The sequence below is a fragment of the Pavona decussata genome, unplaced genomic scaffold, assembly GCF_977016875.1.
Source record: "Pavona decussata unplaced genomic scaffold, jaPavDecu1.1 SCAFFOLD_128, whole genome shotgun sequence".
In the NCBI taxonomy this organism is placed as follows: Eukaryota; Metazoa; Cnidaria; class Anthozoa; order Scleractinia; family Agariciidae; genus Pavona; species Pavona decussata.
In genome coordinates, this window is record NW_028145542.1 from 3,294,489 (window position 1) to 3,321,232 (window position 26,744).

General features: G+C 38.2%; 2 protein-coding genes across 2 annotated transcripts; one reads left to right on the plus strand and one right to left on the minus strand.

Annotated features, from left to right (window-relative positions):
* Positions 1–1,387: 1,387 nt before the first annotated feature.
* LOC146469008 (orexin receptor type 2-like) lies at positions 1,388–4,663 on the minus strand. The gene has a single exon (XM_085123973.1). It carries the CDS (start codon positions 4,319–4,321, stop codon positions 3,158–3,160), a length of 1,164 nt encoding a protein of 387 aa, XP_084980099.1. The 5' UTR covers positions 4,322–4,663; the 3' UTR covers positions 1,388–3,157.
* Positions 4,664–13,113: 8,450 nt separating this feature from the next.
* On the plus strand, positions 13,114–25,330 carry LOC146469009 (protein NipSnap homolog 1-like). The gene is made up of 9 exons (XM_085124054.1): positions 13,114–13,351; positions 15,554–15,599; positions 16,174–16,268; positions 16,706–16,776; positions 17,527–17,667; positions 19,390–19,421; positions 21,143–21,237; positions 24,137–24,220; positions 24,409–25,330. The coding sequence occupies exons 1-9, from the start codon at positions 13,123–13,125 to the stop codon at positions 24,471–24,473; spliced, it is 858 nt and encodes a 285-aa protein (XP_084980180.1). The 5' UTR covers positions 13,114–13,122; the 3' UTR covers positions 24,474–25,330.
* The last annotated feature ends 1,414 nt before the right edge of the window (positions 25,331–26,744 follow it).

Sequence of the window (26,744 nt, forward strand, 5' to 3'; positions counted from 1 at the left end):
TGAAACTCAATATATAGAGCTGGTGGCAAAACTCTACATGATAGCTTAATCGTGCTTCCAGAAACAAAACACTTCCTCATGTCTGACTATAGAAATAGCAGCCACATATACTTTTATGTCTTTTATGGATATCCAATGTTTGAATTGATTGTGATATGTACATGTGTGTTAGTGTCTGGGAAGTGTGATTGGAGTACACAAGTGTAAAAACCCAAGGTTTTCCATCTCGGTATCGCCTTTCAGCATTCAAGTTTGTTTGAGTTTTTGGCCATTATTTTTGTTCTTTTTTATATTGATCGTGTTCGTATATCTTATATGCTTTTTCTGTGTTTTGTTTGATTTGTTTTCCACGGATGCTTTCAAGCCGACAACAACACTCCTGGACTTCAGGGGGGGGGGGGGGGGGGGCAGATTCAAGAAACCTTCCTTATCCGTAAGAATTGTTGCTTGCCAACAGCCTATTGTTAGTCCCACAATAAACAATCAATAGCATACATCTTAACTAACGAAGGCCTCGTGATTCTGACCTCAGACCGTGATGGATACTTAGCATCTTCAGCCGAGTCTCTTCCGGACTCTTCAAGCAAAGCACCAAGCTTACGTCAAGAAAGTTTCTTCTCGGGGGTCGACTGGTAAGCCATCTCTAACAGATCATCCGTTGGTGGAGGACTTTCTCACTGGGGCTCAATGAATGCGACTGACTAACCAAAAGTTTAAGAGGGACCCTAATACTGTTCCACAGCTGGAAAAATAAGTTACTTCCAAAACTCAATCGACTTTTCTTTATGATCGACATTGCTCACTCATGTTCTGTTTTATGTACGTTTGCTTGCTTTTGTTGCTTTTCATCGATTCGATGATGTCTCAAACTTGTCAGGTCTGTCACTTAAATCGACAAGAACATTTTCTTATTATTTAATGAGGTAAACAAGACACTTTTTACATGAGGCATGCACGAACTGTTTTAGCAGAGTCAAGGCCCATCACTTGTCCCGTTGCCATCATACCAATATGTTTAGGAAACGCAAAGTTTAATTTCAATAGGCCTTTTCTTTGCAACTGACCGTAAACCGGCATTTGGATGTAAGCATACTAGGGAATAAGACCGAATTTATTATGGGCCTAAGGAGTAAGGCTTTGAGGCGATTAAACACATTGTGCCTGATATCACCAAGAAAGGTCCCCTTAAGTGTTGGGAGCCTCGACTGCCAGCAAATGCTGGCTTCCCTAGACCCGGTCTTTTAAAGAGCGGGATACACTATCCAGTGAATAAATCGCTATCCAGCGGATAAACAACCGAGGGCAGGTATGCTACCCAGGTATGGGCATCTCGATCGAAGGGCCTGATTCGGAAGACGAAGCGACGGCCGGTTAACTGGCTGCAAAGTACATTCTTCAGCAGTTTCTTTAATTTCCAGTCAAGAAACTTATAAGGATAGGTTCATCAAACGGGACCTTCTCCCCATTTGTACTTGCATGAACAGCTAGATATGGTGTTTTTCTTCAAAGCTAAGACCGGTTTGGTTCACCATGTCTCGCCGGCGAACCACACCTCAACATGACTCTCTTTATTATAAGTTTAAAACTACGTCCTTTCAAAGTCTTCCTGGAAAATAACTACTAGGATATGGAGTACCTTAGCCCAAGATCTTGGAGTCCCCATTAACTGTACACTCAATTCACTCAAAGCCTTTATGAAACGTTACTACGCACCAGCCGATCCAAGTATCATACGACCCTGAAGACCCTCGATTTTTCAAGTCCATATCAGTACTTCATGCAACATAGCCTGCAACCTAATGAGGAACATAAACTGTTGTATCTAGTTTATCCAAGGATAATCTTATCCTATTTTATGTGTCCTGGGCCCGCAGTAACAGGCTCGCGCTGTTGTAGGGTCCCTGCCTATATCTTTTTTCCTTTTCATTTGTATTCACATTATTTTTTCCTGGTGAATCTAAAAAATAAAACAATCGAAGAAAATAAGGGGTAGGCAGTTGGTTAAGTGCTTCTTCAAAAGATCACTAAGTGTAACTTGGCGTCTTTCTGTTTACAAGGCCTTAGGTATTTGGCAACGCTCGCTTTTGGTGCAGATAGGGAGGCCTTTGATTATGAGATAACGCTGGCCAGGGGTTTTCCTTCAAGGAGCAAGAGGAAGTTCGATTAAAGACTACGTTTTAAAGCATATTGATCAATATTATCTATTGTCAATGTTATTTTTAAGTTTTTGCCTTTAAATCAATCGTTTAATATCCAGAGAAATGGTCCGTAACAGAGGGGGAAAGCGTTTAAAGGATAGTTTAGTCACACCAGGAAACAAGGAAGACACGACGTAAAACAACCTGGAAAGGAAAAGGACAGACCACGAGACAACCTTGACACATCGGGAAACAAAGCCGCCCTACCAAACAAACGGAAAGACACAGGGCAGCCTCATCGCAAAACAGCATGAACACACAACGAAACAAGGAAAACGCCGTAAAACAAACTAGTCATAACACGAAACAAGACAGGGATACCGTAAAACTCCAGAACACACCAGCAACTAATGCGGACACATTGCAAAAAAGCCTGGACACATCCCTTTAATGACGGGAAGACAGCTCCAAACATTGAAGGTCCATCGAGTCTGAGATTGAGCCTCAGGTGTTTTTGAGAGTGTTCAGATTTCTTAAAACCAATACAGCAGAGCAACAATGTTCTGGTTATCACGTTAAACGTTCAACTAAAACAAGTAACATAACACTAAGATAAAATAAAGTGAAAAATAAATAAATAAATAAATAAATAAATAAATGATAAACTAGAATAAAATAAACAAATTTAACAGCTACAAACTACTAAGAATAGCAATATGTCGACTCCTTTTCTCGTCTTACTCAAAATGACGTAGCCAATTGACAAGACACTCATTGTAACTAGCCCTGAAAGCTGCGAAAATTAAGGCACTGGGTCCAGACCAAGAGGAAGCTCAAGAAATAAAGACTACAAGAGTTTAACGTTTTTAAAATCTGAAGAAAGGACGAGAAAGTGAATAAGAGTATTTGAATGAACGCTAGCAAATGATAATGAGAGTCTAATGAATATATGAGCACATTCAAAGTCTTCCTAAACTCCTCGACTCTTTTGTTCGTCTGAACCGGGGCTTGAAGTTTAATTATTTGGTAGACCTACAGGCTATCATTTTGAAAAAAGCCTTTCGATAAAACTTGCTCATCATTCCGTAAAAAACAGGATGCAAGGCACTTGGTAAGCAGGTCAAGGTAAAGACAAGCCTATTAAAAGTGTAGCTATGAGGCCACCATACGAACGCCTCAAAATTAAATACAATCATGAGAAACTGAACTTGATAAGGGATATAACAAACTATGAAAGTTAACACCAATGCATAGACCATTCGGAGCAAATCGTTCTCCAGTTCGATAGTGTCTCTGTTGTTTTGGCTGTGTGAGCTTTGTAAATTCTTGGCCGCCATTTCTGCGTCGACTGTATTGTTAACTCGTTCATTTGCTGCTTGGTCTTCGCCTATTTTGTTGGCCTCTGATTCTTGTATCTCTTCTACAACGGTTGATGTTTGATACACGGACGAGAGCGCCATGCTTTGCTCGCTTTGAAGCCTTTTTATCACGAAGATATGCTCTCTGATCTTCTTGCCGACCAACGAGTAAGAAATTGCCATAATGACAAATGGCAAGGCAAAGTTGATGACAAAAAGAACGACTGTATAAGTATTCTGGTAGTGCTTGAATCCTTCAGGAAACACTTCTTCGCAATGATTAATCTCGCCTTTGTCTCCGTATGAATTCACCACACGAAAATGTCCTGTAGGAACTGACAGCCCAACGGCCCCTGCCCACGAGACAAGTATAACACAACATGTTTGTCTACGAGTTGGTTTTGTTACCATTGGCTTGATAAGCAAAACACAGCGATAGACGGCAAGGAGTGCCAAAGTTGTTGTGATGACCAGCAGACTTGCTATTTGTAGAGGCTCCAGAATCTTGCACATCACATGCCCCAGCTTCCAAGACCATGGCGGTTCGTAAGCGTGAAACGTAAATACCAAGCAAACCATGCTGACAATTTCAGCAAAAGCCAAGTTGCTGACCAAATAATGTGCAATGGGTTTGGGGCCAGGATTTCTCCATACTGCTCGGCAAACCACATAGTTTCCAACCAAAGCAAGTACTGCTATCAGACTAAACACGACCGTGCGAGTTATTCTTAGTGCTTCTGGTTCAGGAGCGAGGGAAAATGAACTGCTGTTAGTCGTAGCTTGACACGATGTTGTCTGATTGGTAGTGTTTTGAATGCACGACATCTTGTAAAAACGAACGATTGCGTCTCGTTAAAGTTTTTCCAGTCGGTGTAAAATGTGTAAGCATACTAGAGAGCTTATATAACAATCTTTCGATGGAACTGATGTATATGCCAGCGAAAGGATGCTTTTAAATCACCCATTTACACCTGTAGCTCCTGGCTATTAAACTGGGAAGAGCACTTACCGGATTCATTAAGATTATATTGACTTAAGCATTGGATGGGCGTCTATTGGCTATTACGAAAAAAGAAAAATATATATTATGAATCAAAGAATCCATCGTCTTAATTTTGGCGAAATTTTGCTCTGACAACTATGATCAAAACTTAACACCCAAATCTAGACCAGTTCTACGACTAATACTGCTTCAAGAATGTAAATTTCTTCATCTTTGTGGCTGTTAGTTAATTAAGATAAAACCTTCTGGCTGCTCGTGGTTAAATAAATAACAGCGAATGTCTCCAGTTGATTTCAATACGCTCGATGTGGAGTGCGACCGCCTGGATGCCTCTACCATCTGCCGCTTATATGGTGGACTGACGGGTTTCTGCATGTTTTAAAAGTCTTTTCATGCATGATGTACATGGCCTTTACAAATTTCAAGAACAGAATTTGTTTCATGTCTTAAATGCGAAAACCTAAATTTAATGAGTCGAGTAAGAGAATTTTATGATCTTACAAGCACTTAAAAGCTCCTAGTCATTAGCTGTTTTCTTCGTCTGACAATTTATTTAAATTGCATTGTCCTTTGTTTATTGTCACGAAATGGAGAAAACTTGATAATCCTCTCTCTCATTATAATTTACTTGTATGAATTCTCACCCTTCTCAATATCTTCGATTTTCAACGGACTAAAACGTTTCAATCACATGACGTGCAAAGAAGAAACTAAGATATACAAAAATTCGCCGTTGTTTCGTATTTTAGATAAAGCTATTTCACAGCAATTTAACATTGTTTATTTCGAAATAATTATAGAAACACGCCTATAATTTTGTCTAGGAGGTGCAAAAGATCTACATTAAGAAGATTTATCATCACAAAATGATTTTTAAGGCACTTCCTAAAAAAACAATTTTCTGTTTCAAGTGGACGCCAATGTTGGCAGGGGGTCGGTAAAAAGGAGTTAATTTTTATTCATTTGTATGTTAATTTAAAAATGGTCTGTTAAAGGCCAATGTCGTGTTTGTTATTTGCATGTCATTATGTGCCGTAAAATTGAATAATCAAGAAGTTTTGAGGTTGTTTAACGCAGCCGTCATATAATTGAGGGTGTGTCGAGTAACTTGCACTGAATTTGTGTCGTCAAAATTTTTGAAATGTGTGAAATGGGTAAATTGCTTGTTACATCGCAGATATTTGCTTGTTACTGCTTAACTTGCACTTCAAACTGCGATGGGCTTTCATTTTTTTTTCAATTATTTATTGCACCTGCTAACATTTGGTGTTTTGTTCAACCATTTTCTTTCAAAGATCGTCTATTATAAACGGCCACTTTTAAGCTAAAACTTGTAAACTTACAAATCCCGCAAAAAATATGATTCATGTTTGTAGGTTCGCCCAAAGTGTAGAGTTTGCAGATATCGAACAACCTTGACCCGAAAATGTTTTAGGTAAAACTTTCACAACTTTACAAACAATGGGACTATATGGTAAATAACCCGTGAATAGCCATGCAAAAGGAAAGCTTTCGCTGCTATCATCCATGACAAGAAAATAACTTTGAAAGTTTTCGAGAGCAACTGGTCTTTCCTAATATGCCGCCTTTTTTATTCTCTGCAATGTCGTTCTAACATGTGTCAAGTACAGTCAACTTTCACCACCCTCCTTTAAAATTTTGGGGAGTCGAATTTTTCCTTTCAGTACGCGACCAAGGCTACTTGAACTGGGATTCATACAGCACAGTCCGGTCTCGAACTCCCCGTTTTCTCGAACCTTTTTTAAGGCTAAGTATTTCACCTCGGATATCTTTAAATCCCTGCCGGTTTATTCGAACCCAAGTGGCACGGGAAAGTTTCCGTATAATTTTACCCTCGATATCTCGAACTCACATTGAATAGGGGAGGCGAATCGATTAAAGAAAATGTTAGCTGAATTTGCAATAACATATTTGAGCATTTTTGTTTTGTTTTCAAAGTTAGGGCGGTTTCTTTTTTACACACTTAAATGTACAAATTTGGTTGGAAAAAATTAAACGTTTGTAATTTGCAAAAATATTTCCCTTCGTTACCGGAAGACTCAAGGTTAGCGACTCCACTTAACACATACCACATCATGCGGGGGAAGTCATAAAAGGGTTTGTTTAACATACTCCCTAACCTTAATAAGTGCTTTATTATTCTATCACCTTTTAATGGAAACTAAACTCACTTCGTTCACATAAGACGTGGGCGATTTATTAAAGACATACTGTTTACAGCACCTCTGCACTAAAAGAATCGGGAAAAGACTTAAAAACACGTGGTAGGCGTGTGGCCTTGTTATTAATAACCCTTTTAAACTGTTATTCTTATTGTTAGTATTTTAGTAGATACATGACCCCACAAACGTTATCGCTTGAACTTTTATCGTGTTTAAATAAAGGTTGATTGTATATGCAACACAATTAAAAACATGAATATCCACTTTTACAAAGCAGCAAAGGTTCCACGCACGCGGTTGTTAGATAGATAGATAGATAGATAGATAGATAGATAGATAGATAGATAGATAGATAGATAGATAGATAGATAGATAGATAGATAGATAGATCACGATAGTTCAAAAACTCATTAATAATTTATAAGCCCATTAACCTATGAAATGGTCGATAATACATCACGTGCAGTGTCTTTATATCGATAAACCTCCTCCTTATTAGGTGTTTTTAGCATGCGGTGTTTTATCAGCTGATAAAACACTCCTCATTAGTATGTGGTGTTTTTCTCGTATGCTAATTTAATTCCGACGTTCACAAAAGCGTAATTGTTATGAACTCTATTGACACACGCTTTTCCAGGAATGTCTTTAAAGTGCCCCTAACCCTTCAATTTGTTTTCTTTTGGTAGATTTCCATATCTGTGAAGAACTCATTTTCGAAAATTTTTTTTAGAAATATTGAATCCTTTTTTTACGAGCGCTAAAAGTTACTGGAATTTTTAAATTTTTGCGCGCTTTAAGCCCCGCTGGACAAATTTTTGTCTCGTGGGCTCATTAGGAACGAGCCAATGAGAAGCGTCCGATACTTGACACTTTCTTAGCTGTGAGGTAAGAAAAGGACACCAGAAGGATTCAGAAGGAATCTTATGCATGCTGATTCCTTTCTCTACATTTTGAGAGTTGCTGCATCCAAAAACCACTCATTTTTCAACCATTTTCTCTGTTTACAATTGGAGCATTACCGCGAATCTTCGGATATTTTTGCACGATGTCCTTTTCTTACGTCACGCTCCATATTTGGACACATTTGGCCGAGTGGGAGACTAATGCGAACGATAGGTGAAAATATCGACAAGACTGCCTTCGCTCGTAATAAAAAAAGGATTCAATATTTCTCAATTTTTTTTTCGAAAATGAGTTCTTGAAAGAAATGGAAATCTACCAAAGAAAACAAATTGAAGGATTAGGGGCACTTTAAGCAATTCAAAAAACTCGCAGCACGTGTTTTATCGGGTCTAAAACCACTCGGCTGCGCGTCGTGGTTTTAAACCCGATAAAACACTGCTACTCGTTTTTTAAACATTACTTAAAAATACATTGATAGAGTTCTAAAAACAAGTTATAAGCTATAATGTCGGTAAATGTACATGGGGATACTAGTTGTATATGTTACAATACTAGAAAAGATAAAACAAGCGAAATGTAAGTAAGCTAATGTACAAAATATATTTTTAGTTTTGTGCTATTGGCTGCACAGGTTACAGCAATTGCTGTTATTAGAAAGGTAGTCAGAGAGATTCAATTTTCTTATTTTGTTTCTAAAAACGGCTAAATTAGGCGAATTTCTTTGGACTTTACTAAGTTTTGACCAAAGGAATGATCCAAGGTACCTATAGCAGCATGTTTGCCATAGCGTGTAGTGTTAAAATATGGTAGGTAATATACTGATGGGGGGCAAACACGAGAAAGCATGTTTCAGCAGATATCCAAACACTAAGAAGTAGGTTGAAAAAACGAGGCGCAGCCGCGTTTTCCTTTTTTAAACCGGACTTCGCCGAGGTGTTTGAATATCCGAGAAAACACAATTTCTGGTATATGTATTTGACATGGCTTCTCAATTGATCGATAATTCTTAGTTGGGGAAATTCAAAGCTAAAATTGGCAAAATTATATGGTAATTTGGAACACATATCCAACCAGGGTCACAGTAGTGATTTTCTTCGTTTTCTCTTGAAGAATTATTAATGAGTTTGAGAAAATAAAATCATTGTTCCGAAACGGTAACAAGTGTGAGGCCGTGTTTGAATTTTTGAATAAGTACTTCAATATTTTGCAAAAGTCTGTTGTACAACGAGGCAGCCAATCAGTGTTCTTCGTATGTGTCAGACTAGGATCTCATTGCTCTCAGCTCTCGCTTTTGTATTCGCTCAAGCTTCCTTTTGTTCGATGATTTGTAAAAATCCCATACGAAATATCAGTAAGTTAAATGAGGTAGAACAATTGTTATTTGAAATTGGCGATTTTCATTTTGTTTCATTCGTCCGACCACAATAATTTTATCAATCACGTTCATTCGCACTGAAAGCGGAGATTTAAAAAAAAAACTCTCTCCCTCGACATTTTCACTCCGACGTTGGCTCTAGAATAGAATACCTTGTGGTCTGTACAAATATAGGGTACAACGAATGTTGTGCCTCTAGCACTAATTACCGCCGGGGAGGGGACTCTCATATGAAAGGGGCGCGGATGCTCGTTGCCTCGCTTAGGGGTGTAAATTTCGGATTTTGCTCTCACTTAGGGTGTTCTGGGCAAAACGCCATTATATTTAGGCATGAAGGTCTCATTTAAGGTTGCACGCGAAGAAATTAAAAAATTTGTATTTGTCTGTGTTTTAAAATGGTTTCTTTTAGGGGTCAAAAAAGCTTGGGCAACGCCCAAATTGGTTTCCTTTAGGGGTTTGATTCAAAATTTCCGACGAGCATCCTCGATCTTTTCCATGATATGAGAGTTTCCACCCCCCCCCCACCCCCCCCCGGGCTATTGACACAAATTATGAATCGGAGGACTAGAAGTAGCTCTGTAGTGAATGTGAACACTTCAATTCCCTACTGAGCGTTAGCAGATTAAAAACTAAAGCGTCACAATTATATTGGGAGCATACAAAGCGACTGATCCAGTGAAAATGAACAAGACAGATCAGTCTCAATTCAAAACTCCAAGCACCGGCCTTGATTTTCTTTGGACCTTGGTTACAGACAGGGTCTGCCCTGTCTATAATCAAGGGGGGCCTTGATTTTAGACACCAAAAGCCCTTGCAGGTAGCAGGATTCAACTTTAAACCTGTACGCTTACAAATCTCAGTGGCACAAAACTTTGCATTCTGCTCAACATTGTTGAACAGTAACACCATAACATAATAGTATAATAAAACTGCTTCGAAGTTCAAAACATGATTTCAGGTATTTTATATGAATCGTCTTGCATGCAAGGTGCAAATTGTATGAATATGATAGTAAATTTATCCTCTAAAAACTGCACAAAGTTATCGATTCCTGAACAATGACAACAGCATGATAGAACTTTCATGACGTACTCTGTAGCCAAAGCAGCATGCTAAGTTGTCTCGGTTTTTAGTAGTTTCTGATGTTCAAAATATACTCTTTCAGAGTATTACCGCAAAACTTTGGACTTTCAGTCTCTAGACCGTTTCTCCAATCCGTTTCCGGAAATCCACACACTTAGCTGGAATGGTCAGAGATGAGATCAACATAGGGCTGGCATGCTGCCGTCCGCACGTACGGCCAAACATCTTTCTCTGAAACTGAATCCTGATAACTTTACTCTGTTCTGAATCTTCGTCTGAACGAAAAGGCTGTCAGATTCTTCCGAACTCTCAGTGTATGTACAGTCAGTCTCAGACTGTTAAATTGTTCTCGAGTTCAACTTTCAGGTCCACCGATTAGTTTTCTCTGGGTATCCATATTATTTCAGTTATCTGTCCAAACCATAATTAATAATTTTCGATAATTACATAATATTTAGAACAACAAAGAAACAGTTAAAAAAAATCACTGACTCTTAAGCTTGATAACAAGGAGATCCAGAGAGTAGATAAAACTAAATTCTTAGGAATTATAATTGAACAGCACTTAACATGGAAGAATCATATTGATTATATCACTAAGAAGATAATAAAAACCACCGGTATGCTATGTAGGATTCGCTTCTACGTCAGTCAAGTACTATTGAAAATATTATACAATAGTTTGATTTACCCTTACCTGCATTACGGAAATATCGTCTGGGCAAATAATTACCCCACAAGGCTAATGAAATTGTTCAAATTACAAAAAAAAAGCACTACGTACCATAACGTTCTCTCCATATACCGCACCATCTCTTCCTCTTTTTATAAAGATGGGTGTCTTAAATATTCAACAAATTCATTAATGACCTACTAATCGGATCTTTCAGTTTTAGTCTTATCAGTAAATCGTTACCCACCTATTTCAGTGACCTCTGCATTGAAAACACACAAGTCCATGGTTATAATACCAGGAATTCAAAACATCTACATAAGTATTTTAACCGAACCAACTATGGAAAATACTCTTTAAGAAGTAAGATAGTTGATACATGGAACAAAACTCTTCTAGAAATAAAACGATCTCTTTCTATACATGTTTTCAAAAAGAAAATGAAGCAATTCCTTCTCTTTCAATGATTATGATATAGGCGTTAACTTACATAATTTTTTTAGTCTTCCTCCCGACTTCAATGTGAATTGCAATATGTATTTATTATGTTATTTATAATTGTGGGAAATAAACATTCACTCATTCATTCATTCATTCATTCATTCATTCATTCATTCATTCATTCATTCATTCATTCATTCATTCATTCATTCATTCATTCATTCATTCATTCATTCATTCATTCATTCATTCATTCATTCATTCATTCATTCATTCATTCATTCATTCATTCATTCAATTTGTCCTCCTTTGCATCGTTTTTGTCGCTAGGGGAAATTTTTAGGGACATTTCCGATGTTCTTTCTACGGGCCGGCGGTTTTGTAGGTTCTCCGAAACCACCGGCATAAAACAAAAATTCCGTAAAATAGACTAATGAAGCTTCTCCGGTTTTACATTAAGCTAAAGAGGTCGACCATCGATCCGCTGACGATGGCGCCACAAGCGGTCCGAAGTGAAGTTAGAAGTCTCCTGCTAGCTGACATACTTGGAATTTGCTGTCTAGAATCGCTAAATTACGTCATGGCTAACTAATGAAAGACAATGCAACAAAAAGCTACAGGAGTAACTTGCTTGAACTCAAGGAAGAGTCGAAACGCTCAACTGACAAAGAGTTCACAGATCGACCTTAACTGGCATCCGCTGGAAACGAGTAACAAGAAGATCAGGAGCTTTGAAGAGCGACTTGGTGACTTGGGGAGAAGCCATATTCTCCAGTTGAGTAAGTAAGAGAATGATGTACAACTCCCGTTTTGAATTGAGTAAGCTCTATTGTACGCGTCGCGGTTTCGAACTGAGGAGAAAAACGTTTTATGAAAACTGAACGTCATCACAGGCGTCCTTGCATGGCAACTGTTTTTAAAGTTTGGGGCGGCCACACAGTCACACTGCGCTTTCACAATATGCAATATGGGTAACAAAACACCATCAGCCGGGGAAGATCAGTGATGTGTCAATCCTTCAGAGCTATCGTGGTTGCGACCATATCAAAGAGACGCTTACTTTACACTGAATAATTTTCTCGGAATGATACCTACATTTTTAGTTTCATCATCATCGTCATGTCCTTTATTTATACACGATCATTATCCTCCTTGAAAAGTACGGGAATAAACAGCAATTCAACACAGTAAATTTCACCTCAGGGGAATTGGGCACCGACCATGTGGAGTGTTTGAGTGTGCGGCGTATGACTTCACTAAGCATCACATTTTACTTCGCATGCATTCCGAACGTCACGTATAATTTTTATACGCGTCGCTAGGTAACAAAAGGCTAAATGGTTGTGTCGGTTATGAATGAAATCAACTTGAACAGCAATGAAAAATATCAACACCAGTTAATTACGTTTAATTTGAGGTTTGCAGGAAGGGTTTTGCACACGTGAAGTTTGAACCACTTAAAAGTTTCCATCACGTAATTTAAGGACGGTTTCTACCAATACCGCGGTTTATGACTATGCGGGAAAAGCAGATCTTAGCAAGGGCAATTGGAATCCAAAAAGAAAATGAGGGGTAACCACGCAATTTTTGGAGATAATTAAGCAATAATTATTCTAGAAAGCAATGTATGGCGTTTTTTTTCCAAATTGAAGCTTAATTATCTCTGAGAAATACATTGTTACCCCCGATTTTTATTTTGGATTCTAAAAGAACTTGCTGAGTTCTACTTTCTCCGCTTAGTTTTAAACCGCGCAAAAATGTCCCTGCATTAGTAAGCACAAGAGACTCATAGTCTCTTGGTATTAAATCGAATTAAAGCACAACCCATAGGAAACCCGAGTATCTCCAGATGCACAGAACGTATGTGCAGTAGCAAAAGTATGCCTGGGCCAAAGTTCAATTTGTTCACAACAGCAAAGTGATACATTTCAAGGTGACTTACATGAAGATAATATTGAATTAAAGATGGCGACCGTATCAGTGACAAAACGAGCATTCTCGCTGTTACGGCGATCTTTATTCCCTGTTCGAGAAAGTTTTGTGTCTGCTAGGGCTCTGTCAATTTCCAGCTATAAAAGAAACGAGGATTCACAAAGTTTTTTTTCAAAAATTATTGGTTCCGGGTCTGTAGAAAAGGCAACAGATGCTCATTCGAAGGTTTTGACAGAACGTGGGACCCTGTACGAGTTTGAATGTAAGGCTTAATTAAGTTTAATTTAAGTTAAATTACTACGCACTTGTAAAAGTGCTGCTACTAGCCATTATAGTACGTTATTTGAAGTAAGGTTTACATTAAGATTTTCATGCTTGATAGATTAAGATATACGTGTTTATAAACATGTACATGAATATATAAACATAATTAATTTAGCTCAATACGTGAGCAATAAGCCAACATTCTTTATTTTTGTTGATACATGCCGGTTTTAACGTTAATTTTGGTTTTTTATTTTACCAACCAGTATGATATTTATTTTCCTTTGTTCCAGATTATAGCTGTGAATATGAGATACAGAGATTCCAACGAGTTTGGATACAGTGCGAGCCAGCGAGCCATGCGAGGCATGCGAGTCATACAAGCGAGCCATGCGAGGCATGCGAGCCATGGCTGCGAGCCATGCGAGCCATGTGAAAAAAAATCGTAAAAATCGAAAACTTTCTACGGGGTTTGAACAGCACCGCTTATGGCAAACAGCCATAAGCCAATGTGAAAAGACAATTAATGTTTGAACACCAGCATTTAAAGCGTTAAGTATATTTTCGTACAGAAAAATGACAACAAGAACATATTATATTTCTACTTGCTTAAGACACACTTTTCAAGAAATCTAAGACGCAACCGACTTGCAAGCTCATTGACGTCAAGAAATCCATGATTTCAATACTTCTGCGGCAATTCGAAATAAAAACAATAATTTTATGAAATTATAGGCCGAAAACAAGGGGGGAGGGGGGTAGGGGGGAGCAGATATGGGGGAGCATTTTTGCTCGAATTATTTTTCATATTTTTCAATTGTTATATAAACATGTTAAAAGCGCGTTGTAGCTTGTTTCTATATCAGACGGATGTATTTAGTGCTTTTAGTGCTGTAAATTGGATGTAAATGCCCAAAAAGCTTCGGGAAAGTTATTCCTTAAGGGGGGATTTCACCTGAAATTGAGTGTAATGTTAAGAGGTTTAAAGGAGGGATAAAAGAAAGAAAATATGTTTTGAAACACCGCCAGACAGTTGAGCCCCACGCTACAGCACCTTCACTTTCGGTAGTCATGATCATATTCGGTAAGTCACGTGAACAATAAACTCTATAAACTCACACAGCTTAGATCTTTCTCCAATGAAACAAAAGCCGATGGGTAGAGTGCATTTAGATGCAAAATCTGTAGCATGGATTTTTTGAAATTCATGTTGTTGACTGGATTGTCCACAAGGATGGAAGATTTTATGAAGATCCGGCCACGAGCACGCTGAACGGTTCGCACGATCGAAACAGGACAGAAAGACTATCGGAGAGGGGAGAGAAAGTCAAAATTTGTCGCTCTCCCTCGACCCAGACTGTTCGCATCCAAAATAACATGGCCGCCGCGTGAGCCATCGCGGTTTAACATATTCGCGATTGAAAGCACGTTTCCAATAACAAAACAAACTATTTCCAATTAAAATATTTTTAAAAATTTATATTTTCCGATGGCTCGCATGCCTCGCTGGCTCGCACGGCTCGCACGGCTCGCATGCCTCGCTGGCTCGCAGATTATCCGGACCCGATTCCAACCCCTAAACACGATAAATAGGTTTTCTTTACCTCCCCCTTCAAAGCATAGAAAATTCACAAATTTCAGTAAAATTCATGTTAACAAATCACACCAGCAACCAGCAAGTCTTGACTATCAGCTTTGCCATCAAAGGGAAAACATGGGTAACATAAGCTTTGAGGAATGTACATGCCTTTACCCATGCCGTCTTTGAAGGGGCTGGTTTTAGTATTCTTTACCTACTTGTTTTGAGGGTCAACTTCCTTCATCCATCATTTTAGCCTGCTTGTCTGTTATAATTTTTGGAACTGGTGTGAATGCAGTCTATACAAGCCTGAACAACTGCGACCATTACCATGCATGATGGAGACACTTCAATGGCAGTTTTGTCATGTTTTCTCCAGCACAGTGATATTGCAAAAAGTACTAGGACCAAGACTTTTAAATAATTTGGGAGAATGTAATAAAAATCAAGAGACTGGGAGGTTAGACATCAAATCGAAGACTTCTGACTGAATTGGGAGGGTTTGAATCTCTGAACAAAGGAAAATGAAATGAAACTGGTTTGAAAAAGTTGAACCAAAAATAGTGTTAAGCTATGAAAGAAGCAAACTACTCTCTCCTTGTTCTCTTCCTTATTTTGTAGTCAATGACGTAAAACCAGAATGCATTGAAGATTATGTTGCTTTAGTGTAAGTACTGAATTACCTACCTGCAGTCATTTGTATTCGTTAAACCATGGTTACATGCTGTACTTGTGTTTTGAAGTCCATTCCATATAAAACCTTTGTCAGGTTTCATATGTGATTCAATGCCGGGTATCTTATTTATAGACAATCAAAGATTCAGATGTTAATGTTGGTAAAATGTAGATCTTATAGGAAATTATAGGAGTGTAGAGAGGCACACATTTACAGCATGGTTTGTCATCCACAATTATTTCCTGTCTAAATTTGAATTTGGAAATGTTGGTGTTTGTCTGCTGGAGGGAGGAAAACTGGAGTATCCAGAGAAAAACCCTTGGAGGAGGATATTTACAGTGTAGGAGACTCTGCCCACGTGGATGTCAACTCCTGCAATTGAACCTGGGCCAAATTTTTTGTTAGGTGAATATTTTCACCACTGCACCACCCCTGCTCCTTGGTGCTCTTTTAGATAAGAAATTTACTACTGACACTTACCTACCTGTAAGGCTACTAATTTCCAATTTTCTTGCTGGATTCAAAGTATTAGAATGACAGGTTTGGAATTATATTTCTTTTCCAGAGGAGACACTTTACCCAAACTTAGTGAAGATGATCAATTTCCTGGAGAGTTGGTTGGAGCCTGGACAACTATGTTTGGACGACTTGATCAAGCAAGTAAGTGTACAATGAATAATTATATAGAATGGTTAGTGGAATTTCTAGGCGAAGAAATCCAAAAAAGTCAAATTCAAAAATATGGCAGTATTTAGTAAAACTGTATTTGTTAAACAGGCCTAATGGTTACTACAAAATCAATGGGTAATATAATCCAATGAATAATTAAAATCTTAGTTTATAAATGTGGATGAACCTAATGTATATATTTCTTCTCATTTTATCTGTTGGATAAGGATAGCAAACTTTGTCTGCTCTTTTAGAAACCAGTTCCAGTATTATCCTGATTTACAAACTGTAGTGTTGGAGTTTTTCACTTGTCCTTTCTTTTGGCACTGTATTGGCAGTGCATATTTTGAAAGCTGAGAGTTAAATTTTGAATCTTTTTTTAGTTTCACTGTAACCATATAACTTAAAAACCAATGTTGATTATTCAGTTCACCTTTGGAAGTACACAGGAGGGTACAAGTCAGTGGTGAAGGCAAAACAGTACATCAGAGAAAACAAGGTGGGAACTTGAGAAAATGAGAAAATATGCATTAATTTTTGGACTTGATCAGTGTGTTCTTTTAGAGCACTTGACGTCTCTTCGTTTAACGACCATTTAATCTGAGAATTAATTAAACCCGAAGATGATTTGATGGCCACTATTTCTCAGGCATGGTATAATTAACAATTATTCCATGAGCGCGCGTTGGATATGAGATATCAGATAGCCAACGAGGCACAAAGTGCCGATTTGGCCATAATCATCTCTTGTCCAACAAGCGTGAGTGGAATAATTGTTTTATTAAAAACTATAAAGAAATATTGTAAGTTATGGCTGCTTTCGCTTTGCAAGAACAACCAGAAGACCATTTTGATGGTCACTATTTCTCAGGCATGGTACAATGACTCATATAGCATGGCCGCTAAGCCAATCAAATCCCTGGAATTGCAATATGATGATCCAGTGTTTAAAAAGTAACGATGTTAGATGATAGTCAACAAGGTGACTGTAGCGCCAAGTTGGCTATAATCATCTAACATCTAACAAGTGTGTCAGAGTGGAATAATAAATTGTTTTATTAAAACAGTCAAGAAATATTGCTAGATCTTGTTGATTTCACTTTGCAAGGACAACCAGAAGACAATTTAATGGTCTCTATTTCTCAGGCATGGTATAATGCTGCAATATATTACGCTACCAGTTATGTGCATGCAGATTATATCTTTTACTGGATGGATTATAAATAATGTTACTAATATTACTTGTTAGGAATTTCTTGAGTTTGCAAGGAAGAGGCGAGCTCTGATAAGTAACAGAGAAAATCAGCTGCTTCATGAGTTTTCTTTCTTTGGTGAACCAGAAGCTCGTCCTCCAAGCCACATCTACGAACTGAGGACATATCATTTAAAGGTGTGATGACTTGAGTTTATACTGGGTGTATTATTTCTAAGGTACAATCATGTGAAGTCTGCATGGGTATCTTGTTAGTAATAATATTGTCCAAGGTTGTGTATTCCAGAATAAGAATAAAATTTATTCTTATTTAAAGGGGATTCCATTTAATGGAAGCCCCTTTAAATGTCAAGTCTGATGCTAATTTGGGAAAATGTATATCTAGAATTGCTTGCTTTCACGGTATATTGTGCATTCTCAGGTACCCTCAAAACCTCATACGAGGAATTTTAAAAAGTCAGATTTTCATATGACTTGTATTCAAATATTCTGAAATACATCCAATTGAATTGACCCCCAAATTACTCTGTTATTGAAATACAAATTTCTGAGACCTTAGTTGTTCTTCAAATTACTAAAATACATATTAATTGGATATTAAATATATCTGGCCAACAAACTTTGCCTTTAGACCTGGCACCTTGTCAGGGCTTTTGGTAACATTTTATTACCGGATTCGGAGGTTAAATCGGCGGACTTCCAACTTGAGCACCAAAGGCGCAAACTTCGAGTGCCAGAGGCACAAATTTCTAAGGGCTCCGGGGGCATGCTCCCCCGGGAAATTTTTGGGACTCTCTAAAATGCAATTTCCTGCATTCCCTGGACCGGAATTGGTTAACCGGGAGGGTCTTTTAAGGTATAAAAAAAATGCACACAAAAATATTCGATTTGGCAATTATAAAGTTGATTATTAATAGTTTGATTCCAAAACGGATTCCAATCAGAAAGAGAGTGGTGTAATCCCTGATATGACATGATTTACAGATGGCAGGGGAGGGGGGAGGGGATGGGGAATAATGAATAATGATTTTATTATATATGACAGCAATTATCTCTTTTTTTTCCAATTGTATGTGTTACATAAGTGAGCAAAATAATCAACTCTACCTTTGATCAATGAATGCAAAACAAACTGATTTTTACACTTAAAAAAAAATATTATTTGGAGTGTGAACTACCGTGTGAACTGGGTGTGAACTACCAGACATTACATGTCAAACAACCGGATGTTGTGTCTGGTGTCCGGCCTGAAACGAAACCCTTGCCATATTCATGAAGCACTCACAATTTAATATCAGATGTAAACCAAATATTGATCATTTGAATATGAAAGCCTATTGTTGAATAAGAGTACCTGGCTCCACCCATTCAAAGATTGGATAATTTTATCTAGTCGATAAGTTGCTATCCAGTGGATAAAATGTACTAGCTGGAATACATTTTATCTGCTGGAAAGCAATTTATCCACTGGATAAAATTATTTGCTCTTTCAATAACCAGAGCCAGTCCTTTCTAGTTAGGATTCATCTTGACTTAGGGGATCCTTTTTAAATTCCTCTTCCTTTGGACAGATTTATGAAGCTGTCATAACTTTCTAAACGATACAGTGAAACCCCGCTTTAGTTTACGGACACACCTGCTTAATACGGACACTCGTTATTTATGATGGGTTTGACTGTATGTTTTTATTCAAAGACCACAGCTACTTCAAAATCCAAGTCTATATATTATTGTAGTCTACTTAGCACATCAGGAATGAACAAGAATAATTTTGATGGTAACAACATTGCTCAGACATTATCTGCAGCAGCTAGGGCTGCAGACATTGTACTCTGATGCCAGATTAAATAGCCACTGTTGTAAATCAAAAAGCTAATTCTTGTTTTACTTTATCACCAGCCTGGTACTCTCATTGAGTGGGGAAACAACTGGTAAGGCAGTTCAAAGACAAAAGTTAGTTTATCACAGTGCATTCTTTCGTGATATGATGGTCTAGATGAACAGGTAGCAGACATGTCTGTTTTACAATTATTTTTGTAGGGGAAATAGGACTGGTTGTCAGCTTATACAGGTGCCAATGGGTGCCTCTGTCAGTCCATTCGTTGGTCCCACTCCTTTTTAGGATTGTGAAACAATATACAGTGAAATGAACAAACATGTGATTCTAAGACAGTGGGGTGGTCACTGCCAAAGATTTGTTACATCCCTTGTGGGTTCTTTTATGTCCCACAAGGGTGATCAGTGAAGGTGAGACCGGGCCTACAGTTTTTCGGCCCTATCCGAGAAGACTAGAAAGTCTAACCATCTGCAGATGACAGAGCAAAGGCAGCACTACCGCCTCAGTTATTTTAAGACCCTGAGTGTTGGTTCGGGCCGGGAATCTAACCAGAGACGCGAACGACTTCATACATGCTAAAAGACTTGCCAGTAAGAAAAGCTCTGCTAGCAGGGTACACACCTTGTGCCTAACTCATCAAAATCAACATGTAGCTAAAGCAAATGGTACATATTGTTAAGTGAAGGATTTTCTGTACACAAGAAAGCTGCAATTGTTTCATCAACACCTGTCATTGGGATGAATTGTGTGGCTAGGTAGAATAGTTGGTGTCAGTTATTACAGGTGCAGCATCCCATTCAGGGGACAGAAACTAGAGTATGTTCCAGCCAGCTGACATTACTGTATCTCTACCTTTGTCTATGAAAACCATGATGTGAATAAGTGGTTTGTACACTGGTTGGATGCTCTAACCACTGCGCTATAGTCACTTACCATTTACTAGGTTCATACACTGTATGTAGCATGTGTCTTGCATACTGCTAGCATCAGCAATGTCAAAAGATCCTGTCAACCTCATTCCCATGAAAAGACCCTGGCATCGGCTGGTGACTGAAGTGCCATAAAAACACCCGAAAATTGGGTTTAATAAATTAGCGATGACCAAATTATGCATAATGTGTGAAATCGACTCTCGCTTTACACTAGGCTAAATAAACCACGTGTTATCCATGCAGGCTGCATTGAGTCTTGAATTTTGCGCATTATTACTATAATTAGCATAGCAAGATGGCAGAAATTATAGATCTGTACTCAGTCGGCTTGGAATGGCTCTGAATAGCCTGCATAACAGGCGCTTATTGAGCCGAGTGGGAAGAGAGAGACATTAAGCACGAGCGCCAGATGAGGGGGAGAGAAAAGTAACCCCCTCATCTCGCGCTCCGCGCTCGCGAGTCACGCTTTGGGCTTAATGTCTCTCTCTTCCCGCTCGGCTCAATAAGCACCTGTTATGCAGGCTAGGCTCTGAACCACCATAAATTTCCGTCTCTCATTTGCTGACAAAGTATGAGTTCATGATGCTTTGTTTAGCCATGTTCTTATATTTGAATCAACGAAATTATTCACTAGCCTGGTCAAAATTGAACAAGATAATAGAGTATTACCCAGCGGGTTGCATAAATTAGCCGTCTCTAAATTACTGTATTTAAATTGAGCACGTGATCAGCCGATGCCAGGGTCTTTTCCTGCCCCTCATACTTTACAAGGGAAAAGCCCTGGTAACGACGTTGAAAACGTTCATCAAGATGTTTAGTTCCCTTGTATTGTGCCTGTTTTTGTTTCTGATCACTATTTTTCAATTCATCTTCTCTTTTGCAGGGGAAAGGCGATTCTTATCCGCCAAAAAGAAGATGACGCTGTGGCAGGCTTATTTTCTCAGATAGGTGAACTGTATGTGGTTCATCACATATGGGGTGAGTTTTAAATTGATTTGTTTCCATCTCAGTCATAAATCAGTGTGAGTGATCGAAACGTACTGACTGTATATAATGCCAGGTTTTGTATAGACACTGGGAATTCTCAGAAGTCGGGAAATTTTGTTTTGGCCAAATTAGAGGACTGGAAAAAGAGATTACAGCATATGCTGTATTTTCTGGAAAGTGCTAGAAATCTGTTACCAGTTGTCACTCATATCCGGAAGCATGCTTAATTTACACAGTTCTGTGTTTATTTTTCGATAACTACTTATATAGCAGATACACGTGTAGTGTCCCACATCATTTTAAAAAAATCTGTAGTTCATCCACTGTATCAATCTGTATCGATAGCTCAAACACAACGATATTTAATTCATATCTTCAGAATATTCGCATCTCTTTACAATCTCTTGGCCCTCGAAATTCTCGCATCAAAAATCGTAATCGGTTCTGACAATCGTCGCATCTGCCACGCATCTGAAATCCCGCCAAAAAGCTCTTCATATACGGCTTGTTTTCTTACTACCAAATATGGTCATTTCACACGCATCGTTCACGTGAATTGTCACCGTAAAATTGTCACGAAATGTCTCTTTTCTTCTTTCAAACAAAAAAGTAAGTCGTTTAAATCTCTACACACACAATTCCCACAATGAAGAAGCCCTTGATCCTGAGTAATAATTGCTTTTCCCATCCTGAGAGTTCAGGCATCTGTGCCACACAGGTCATACAACAAAATGTAGTAAACAGTTCTTTTTGAAAATGAGTGGTCATGTGATTCTTTCTTTATCGTATTTCATATTGTTTGCGTGTGGACAGAAAAGGCGACCCGAGAACGTTTTTTTTTTTTTGTGGGGGGGGGGGAGGGGGCGCAGAAAACTTTTAATCTTTACTTTGTTTTTTTCTTTTTATGAAAACGCAAACTTTTGAAATGGACCTTGTACTTGTACCTTTTTACTTCATTTTACATTAAACATGTTGAATAATCAAGAAAGCAAACCAAGCGAACATCATACGAATCATTTTCACTTTCAGGTTCATGTTACTCATTTATCCCAAAATTGAAATTAATTGGGATTGAATTTAACTTAGTCTGAAATGTCAGCCGTCTCCTCCCCCTAACCCACAGGGGGCGCGGGAGAGAGAGACGTCTGAATTCCGAGCGTTATAATGTCGTCCGTTGACGTCACACAGTAATTTATGCAAATTTGCATAAATAAAAACCTTTGAAACCAAATGGGGGCCACGAGTCATGGAAGCGCATGGAAGCATTGCAGCATGCAAAATGTAGGAGGTTGTGTGCGTTTTGTAAGCCCTAAAATTTGAAGACAAAGCATCAAGAATGTATGAACGGGATCGCACTTCGTTTTCCACCGAAGATGAATTGAAAAATGTTCCGATAAATGTTATTAGTAAAAGTGTTGACAGGCCAGACACGACTCATATTAACGTGGTATGGTGGTATGAAATGTGATTTCTCGTTATGGTTTTGCTTTTTTGGACTTTTTTTTTTTGTATGAAATAAGAGTAGGTCCTTCAGAATATTTCTCGAAGCAATGGTTGGTTTTGAATTAAAAGTCATTTGCTCCTCAAGATGTTTTTGAGGTTAGGCAACGCCGGGTGGTAAGTTGTGACAAAAGAAAGAATTTTGTTTCGCACTTTATCGTTTTGTTGTAAATCCGACTTCCGTTCAGCGAAAATCGGAGGGTATTTTTTCAATGAGATTGTGAGGGTAGCCTCTAGCCCAAAAGTGCGTTTTGAAGTGGATGATGTTGTAATAGAATGATTTTGCAGGTGTTTCGAAGAAGTCTCAAGGCTTCATTTTTTATTAGTCCTTTTCTGACCCCGGTGGGAGGCAGGAAGAAAAATGTGTACTTGAAGGTCTCTGTAGGTTTAAACCCCGCATGATTGTAGAATCGCTGCGACTGCTGAGAACCAACTACTCAGTGAAATTATTCTATTGCAATACCACCAACTTCAAAACGCGCCTTCAGGCAAGAGGCTATCAACACAATCTCATTGAAAAAAAATTACCTGTGAGATTTTTAAATTCACTGAAGGGAAGTCGGCTTTACAACAAAACGAGAAAGTGCGAAATAAAATTCTTCCCATCTTCACAACTTACCACCCGGCTCGAGAAAGGAAAATCTTTAAGAGATATACTCGCGAGAGCAAAACCACGTTAAACGAGAAGTCACTTTTCACACCAGGAACTTACGAGTTGTGTCTTGCCTGTCAACACTTTATATTCGCCGCCGAAATGAAATATCTGTTTTCGCAAGTTCGACCAATAAGAGATGGTTATCTATTTCAATCAGGGAAGAACCAATCAAAAACTACCTACTATATTCGCAAAAGTACGTGACGTCAACGGACGACATTATAACGCTCGGAATTCAGACGTCTCTCTTTCCCGCGCCCCCTGTGGGTTAGGGGGAGGAGACGGCTGACATTTCAGACTAAATTTAACTGAATACGTGACAAACCGACGACAAAGGTTGAGCTGAATAAAAAGCAATAATAATAATAATAATAATAATAATAATAATAATTAATAATAATAATAATAATAATAATAATTAAAAATAATTAAACCTTATTGAAATATTCCGAGCAAAATCGATATTTACAAGTTAAAAGTACAAAAAAGAACTAATAATAATAATAATAATAATAATAACGGTGATATTGTTACTAAGGAACGAAATGCACTGTGCAATAAATTTTAATATCTAAAAATGCTTGAGAACTTGTTTCAGGGAGATTGAGGGTTTTGGCGTCATTTTCGAAGGGCCTGTATGACTCTCTCAATGATTGATTGGGTGACGCGATGAAACGACCTGGGAATGAGGTTGATTGACTCATTGATTTTCATCGACTGATTGTCTATTCACAGCTTATGACGACCTTGCAACCAGGCAGGAAATTAGGCACAATCTATGGAACAGGCCTGGCTGGGATGACTGCGTTGCTAATACTGGTAAGGATAAGATATCCTTGCAATTATTTAATCAATCAATCAATCAATCAATCAATCAATCAATCAATCAATCAATCAATCAATCAATCAATCATCTTTATTTATACACGATAAGTATTAAAGCGACGTTTCGCTTTATTACCGTAATTACCGATTTATATTTATCATTTCTATTCTGTGTGTTTTAGTTCCACTCATCCGTCGAATGGAGTCAAGAGTGATGATTCCTTTACCATTTGGACCCCTTCAGTAGTTGAATAAAACTTTCCTTCTGTCAAGAGAACTCTAATTATTGTAGGTGAAGTGGAAGGCCACTGAAATCCGTGCTGCTGCTAATCGTCTTGAAAAGCAAATCTTTTAATAGTATATCATCCAATAACCCTACTTGACTTGTAAATTCCCAATAGTTATATCAACTGGGTTAATCTTGAGGGTAGACTAGTTTACCCTAAAGCCTAGAGGCGTGAGTTTTAAGTGTCGTTATGTCCACGCATTACACATCGCGAAAATAAAACCATAGCCTGCCATAACACAAATGTAACGCAGTAAGGACTTGGCCAGTGAACAGTTGCGTCTGGTCATTGTACATATTTTTGGCGATAAAATCATTTTTGTGTGTTTTGTACTTTTCTCAGTTTTTGAACGAACCCGCGAAATCTGCGCGATATTGCCGGATTAGATTTACCCCACGAAAATTAAACTGGAGGCATTAGGGCAGATTTTGGTTTGGTATGGTCATCAAATACAAAGAGTGTTCGGGGTGTGTTTACTGCGATATACTCCGAATATTGCGACATGTTAGATAAACCTATGTTGTTTCGATTGCCAAGGACCGAAAAATATAACGACTTGCTTCAACGTTTTCAGGCGCATAATGTACAAGATCAGTAGTACGGGATTAAATTTCAACAGTGATACGTCACAATGAAATGCACCGTTCATGTCGTTCACTATACTGAAAGACCAGTACATGTAAGGTAAAAATATGTATAAAGGCCTTGTTAGACAGACTTAGGTATTCAAGGGTATATAAGTGGTACGGGCTTTAGAGGTCATAAGAAAGACTGTAAATTATGCTATTCTGACATGAATAAAACTTTTAAGACATTCCTTGCTCCCGTCGTTTCTGTATTTGTTTACAATAAACAAATTAGTTTGAAAGAAAGGCTTTTACAGTCGATTGTATTTATTTTTTGCATTTGAAGGCCTTGGTGGAAGAGGAAGTATGACGGTTTTTATTTAATATGTAACAAGTATTGTTTTTGAACAGTAGTTTATTATCATTCCAACAATAAACTTTTGTCAAGAACCAATACTTAAGATATACCTTAACTTAGAAGAGCTTGGTGAATTTGGCCCCAGGCTTCTAGGAATGTTCGTGGGTAGGCCAGATGTCATCTGTACAAAGGTTTGCCCAAAAAAAAGCCATGTCTCGCAACGTACTAATATCAATCAAATGCTACACCTAAAAACAGCTCGGAGACCTGAACTAGAGCAAAAAGAAATTTGCAAGTAAACCTTGTTATGTCTTGAGACTGACTAAACGAAATTGCAAACGCATGTGATCATCCCAGGCCCCAGTTGTTCAAAGGCCGGATAACTTTATCCGCTGGATAAGGCACTATTCAGGGTCTTAAATATACTTCACGTTAAACGTTGTCCAAGGTTTTCGTACACTCCCAAACTTAACTGTAGTTAGAGTGTGCATAATGATATTCGCTTGTACAAGAGGAAATACTGAATCTTTGAACAGATTGAAACTGACGGATAGTGACTTATCCACTGGATAAAGTTTTCCGGCCTTTGAACAACTGGACCAGGACGTCAAATGACCACTTTCTGGAACATTTACTTTTTGCAAAAATAATCCAACGTTTCCATCTGAAATTATCTTTTTTCGAAGGAAACAAATTTTAAAAGAAGCGGATATCCACCAAAATGAACTGTTGAGTGCCCCGGGGAAACTAGTTATGAGTTATGAGTGAATTTCAGAAAAATAACCCGAAAATATTCACAGAAATTTGTCCGGACATTATCTGTTGTGAGAAGCGATCAGTTTTCCCGAGAAGAAAACTTGACGAAAACTGTGCGCTTCGAGGATGTAAACTTTTCAGTGTTTTCCGCCACTGCCTATCAACAGTATGTTGAGTTCTTGTTTGTAACCGCATGATATATCACTTGAGGAATACCGCTATAGGATATCAGTGACCGAGTATTGGTATAATGTCGAAAGCGAGAATATGTGGTGGATTACTTGATAAATTAATTATATTTAGGCAGGAAAGCTGTATTACCCACTCATGGTTTTCATGCAGGTCGATCCTCTGTATCTTCATCACGAATTGGAATTTCGAAATCAACATGATCAATTGTGAATCAGGACTCTTGATAAAAACCCTCGCCGGCCGCCAGGCGAGAATCAGAAAGTTCCACAAAATCCAAGCTATACAGTGGAACCTCGATTTAACGAAGTCGTTGGGGACCGGCCAAATTTGTTCGTTAAATCGAGGGTTCGTTATATCGA

Excerpts from the sequence above, each read along its gene's own strand:
- LOC146469008 (XM_085123973.1), bottom strand. The coding sequence starts at position 4,321 with ATGTCGTGCATTCAAAACACTACCAATCAGACAACATCGTGTCAAGCT.
- LOC146469009 (XM_085124054.1), top strand. The coding sequence starts at position 13,123 with ATGGCGACCGTATCAGTGACAAAACGAGCATTCTCGCTGTTACGGCGA. Across the intron at positions 13,352-15,553 it reads GACCCTGTACGAGTTTGAAT|TCAATGACGTAAAACCAGAA; the intron begins GTAAGGCTTAAT and ends CTTATTTTGTAG. Across the intron at positions 16,777-17,526 it reads AGTACATCAGAGAAAACAAG|GAATTTCTTGAGTTTGCAAG; the intron begins GTGGGAACTTGA and ends ATTACTTGTTAG.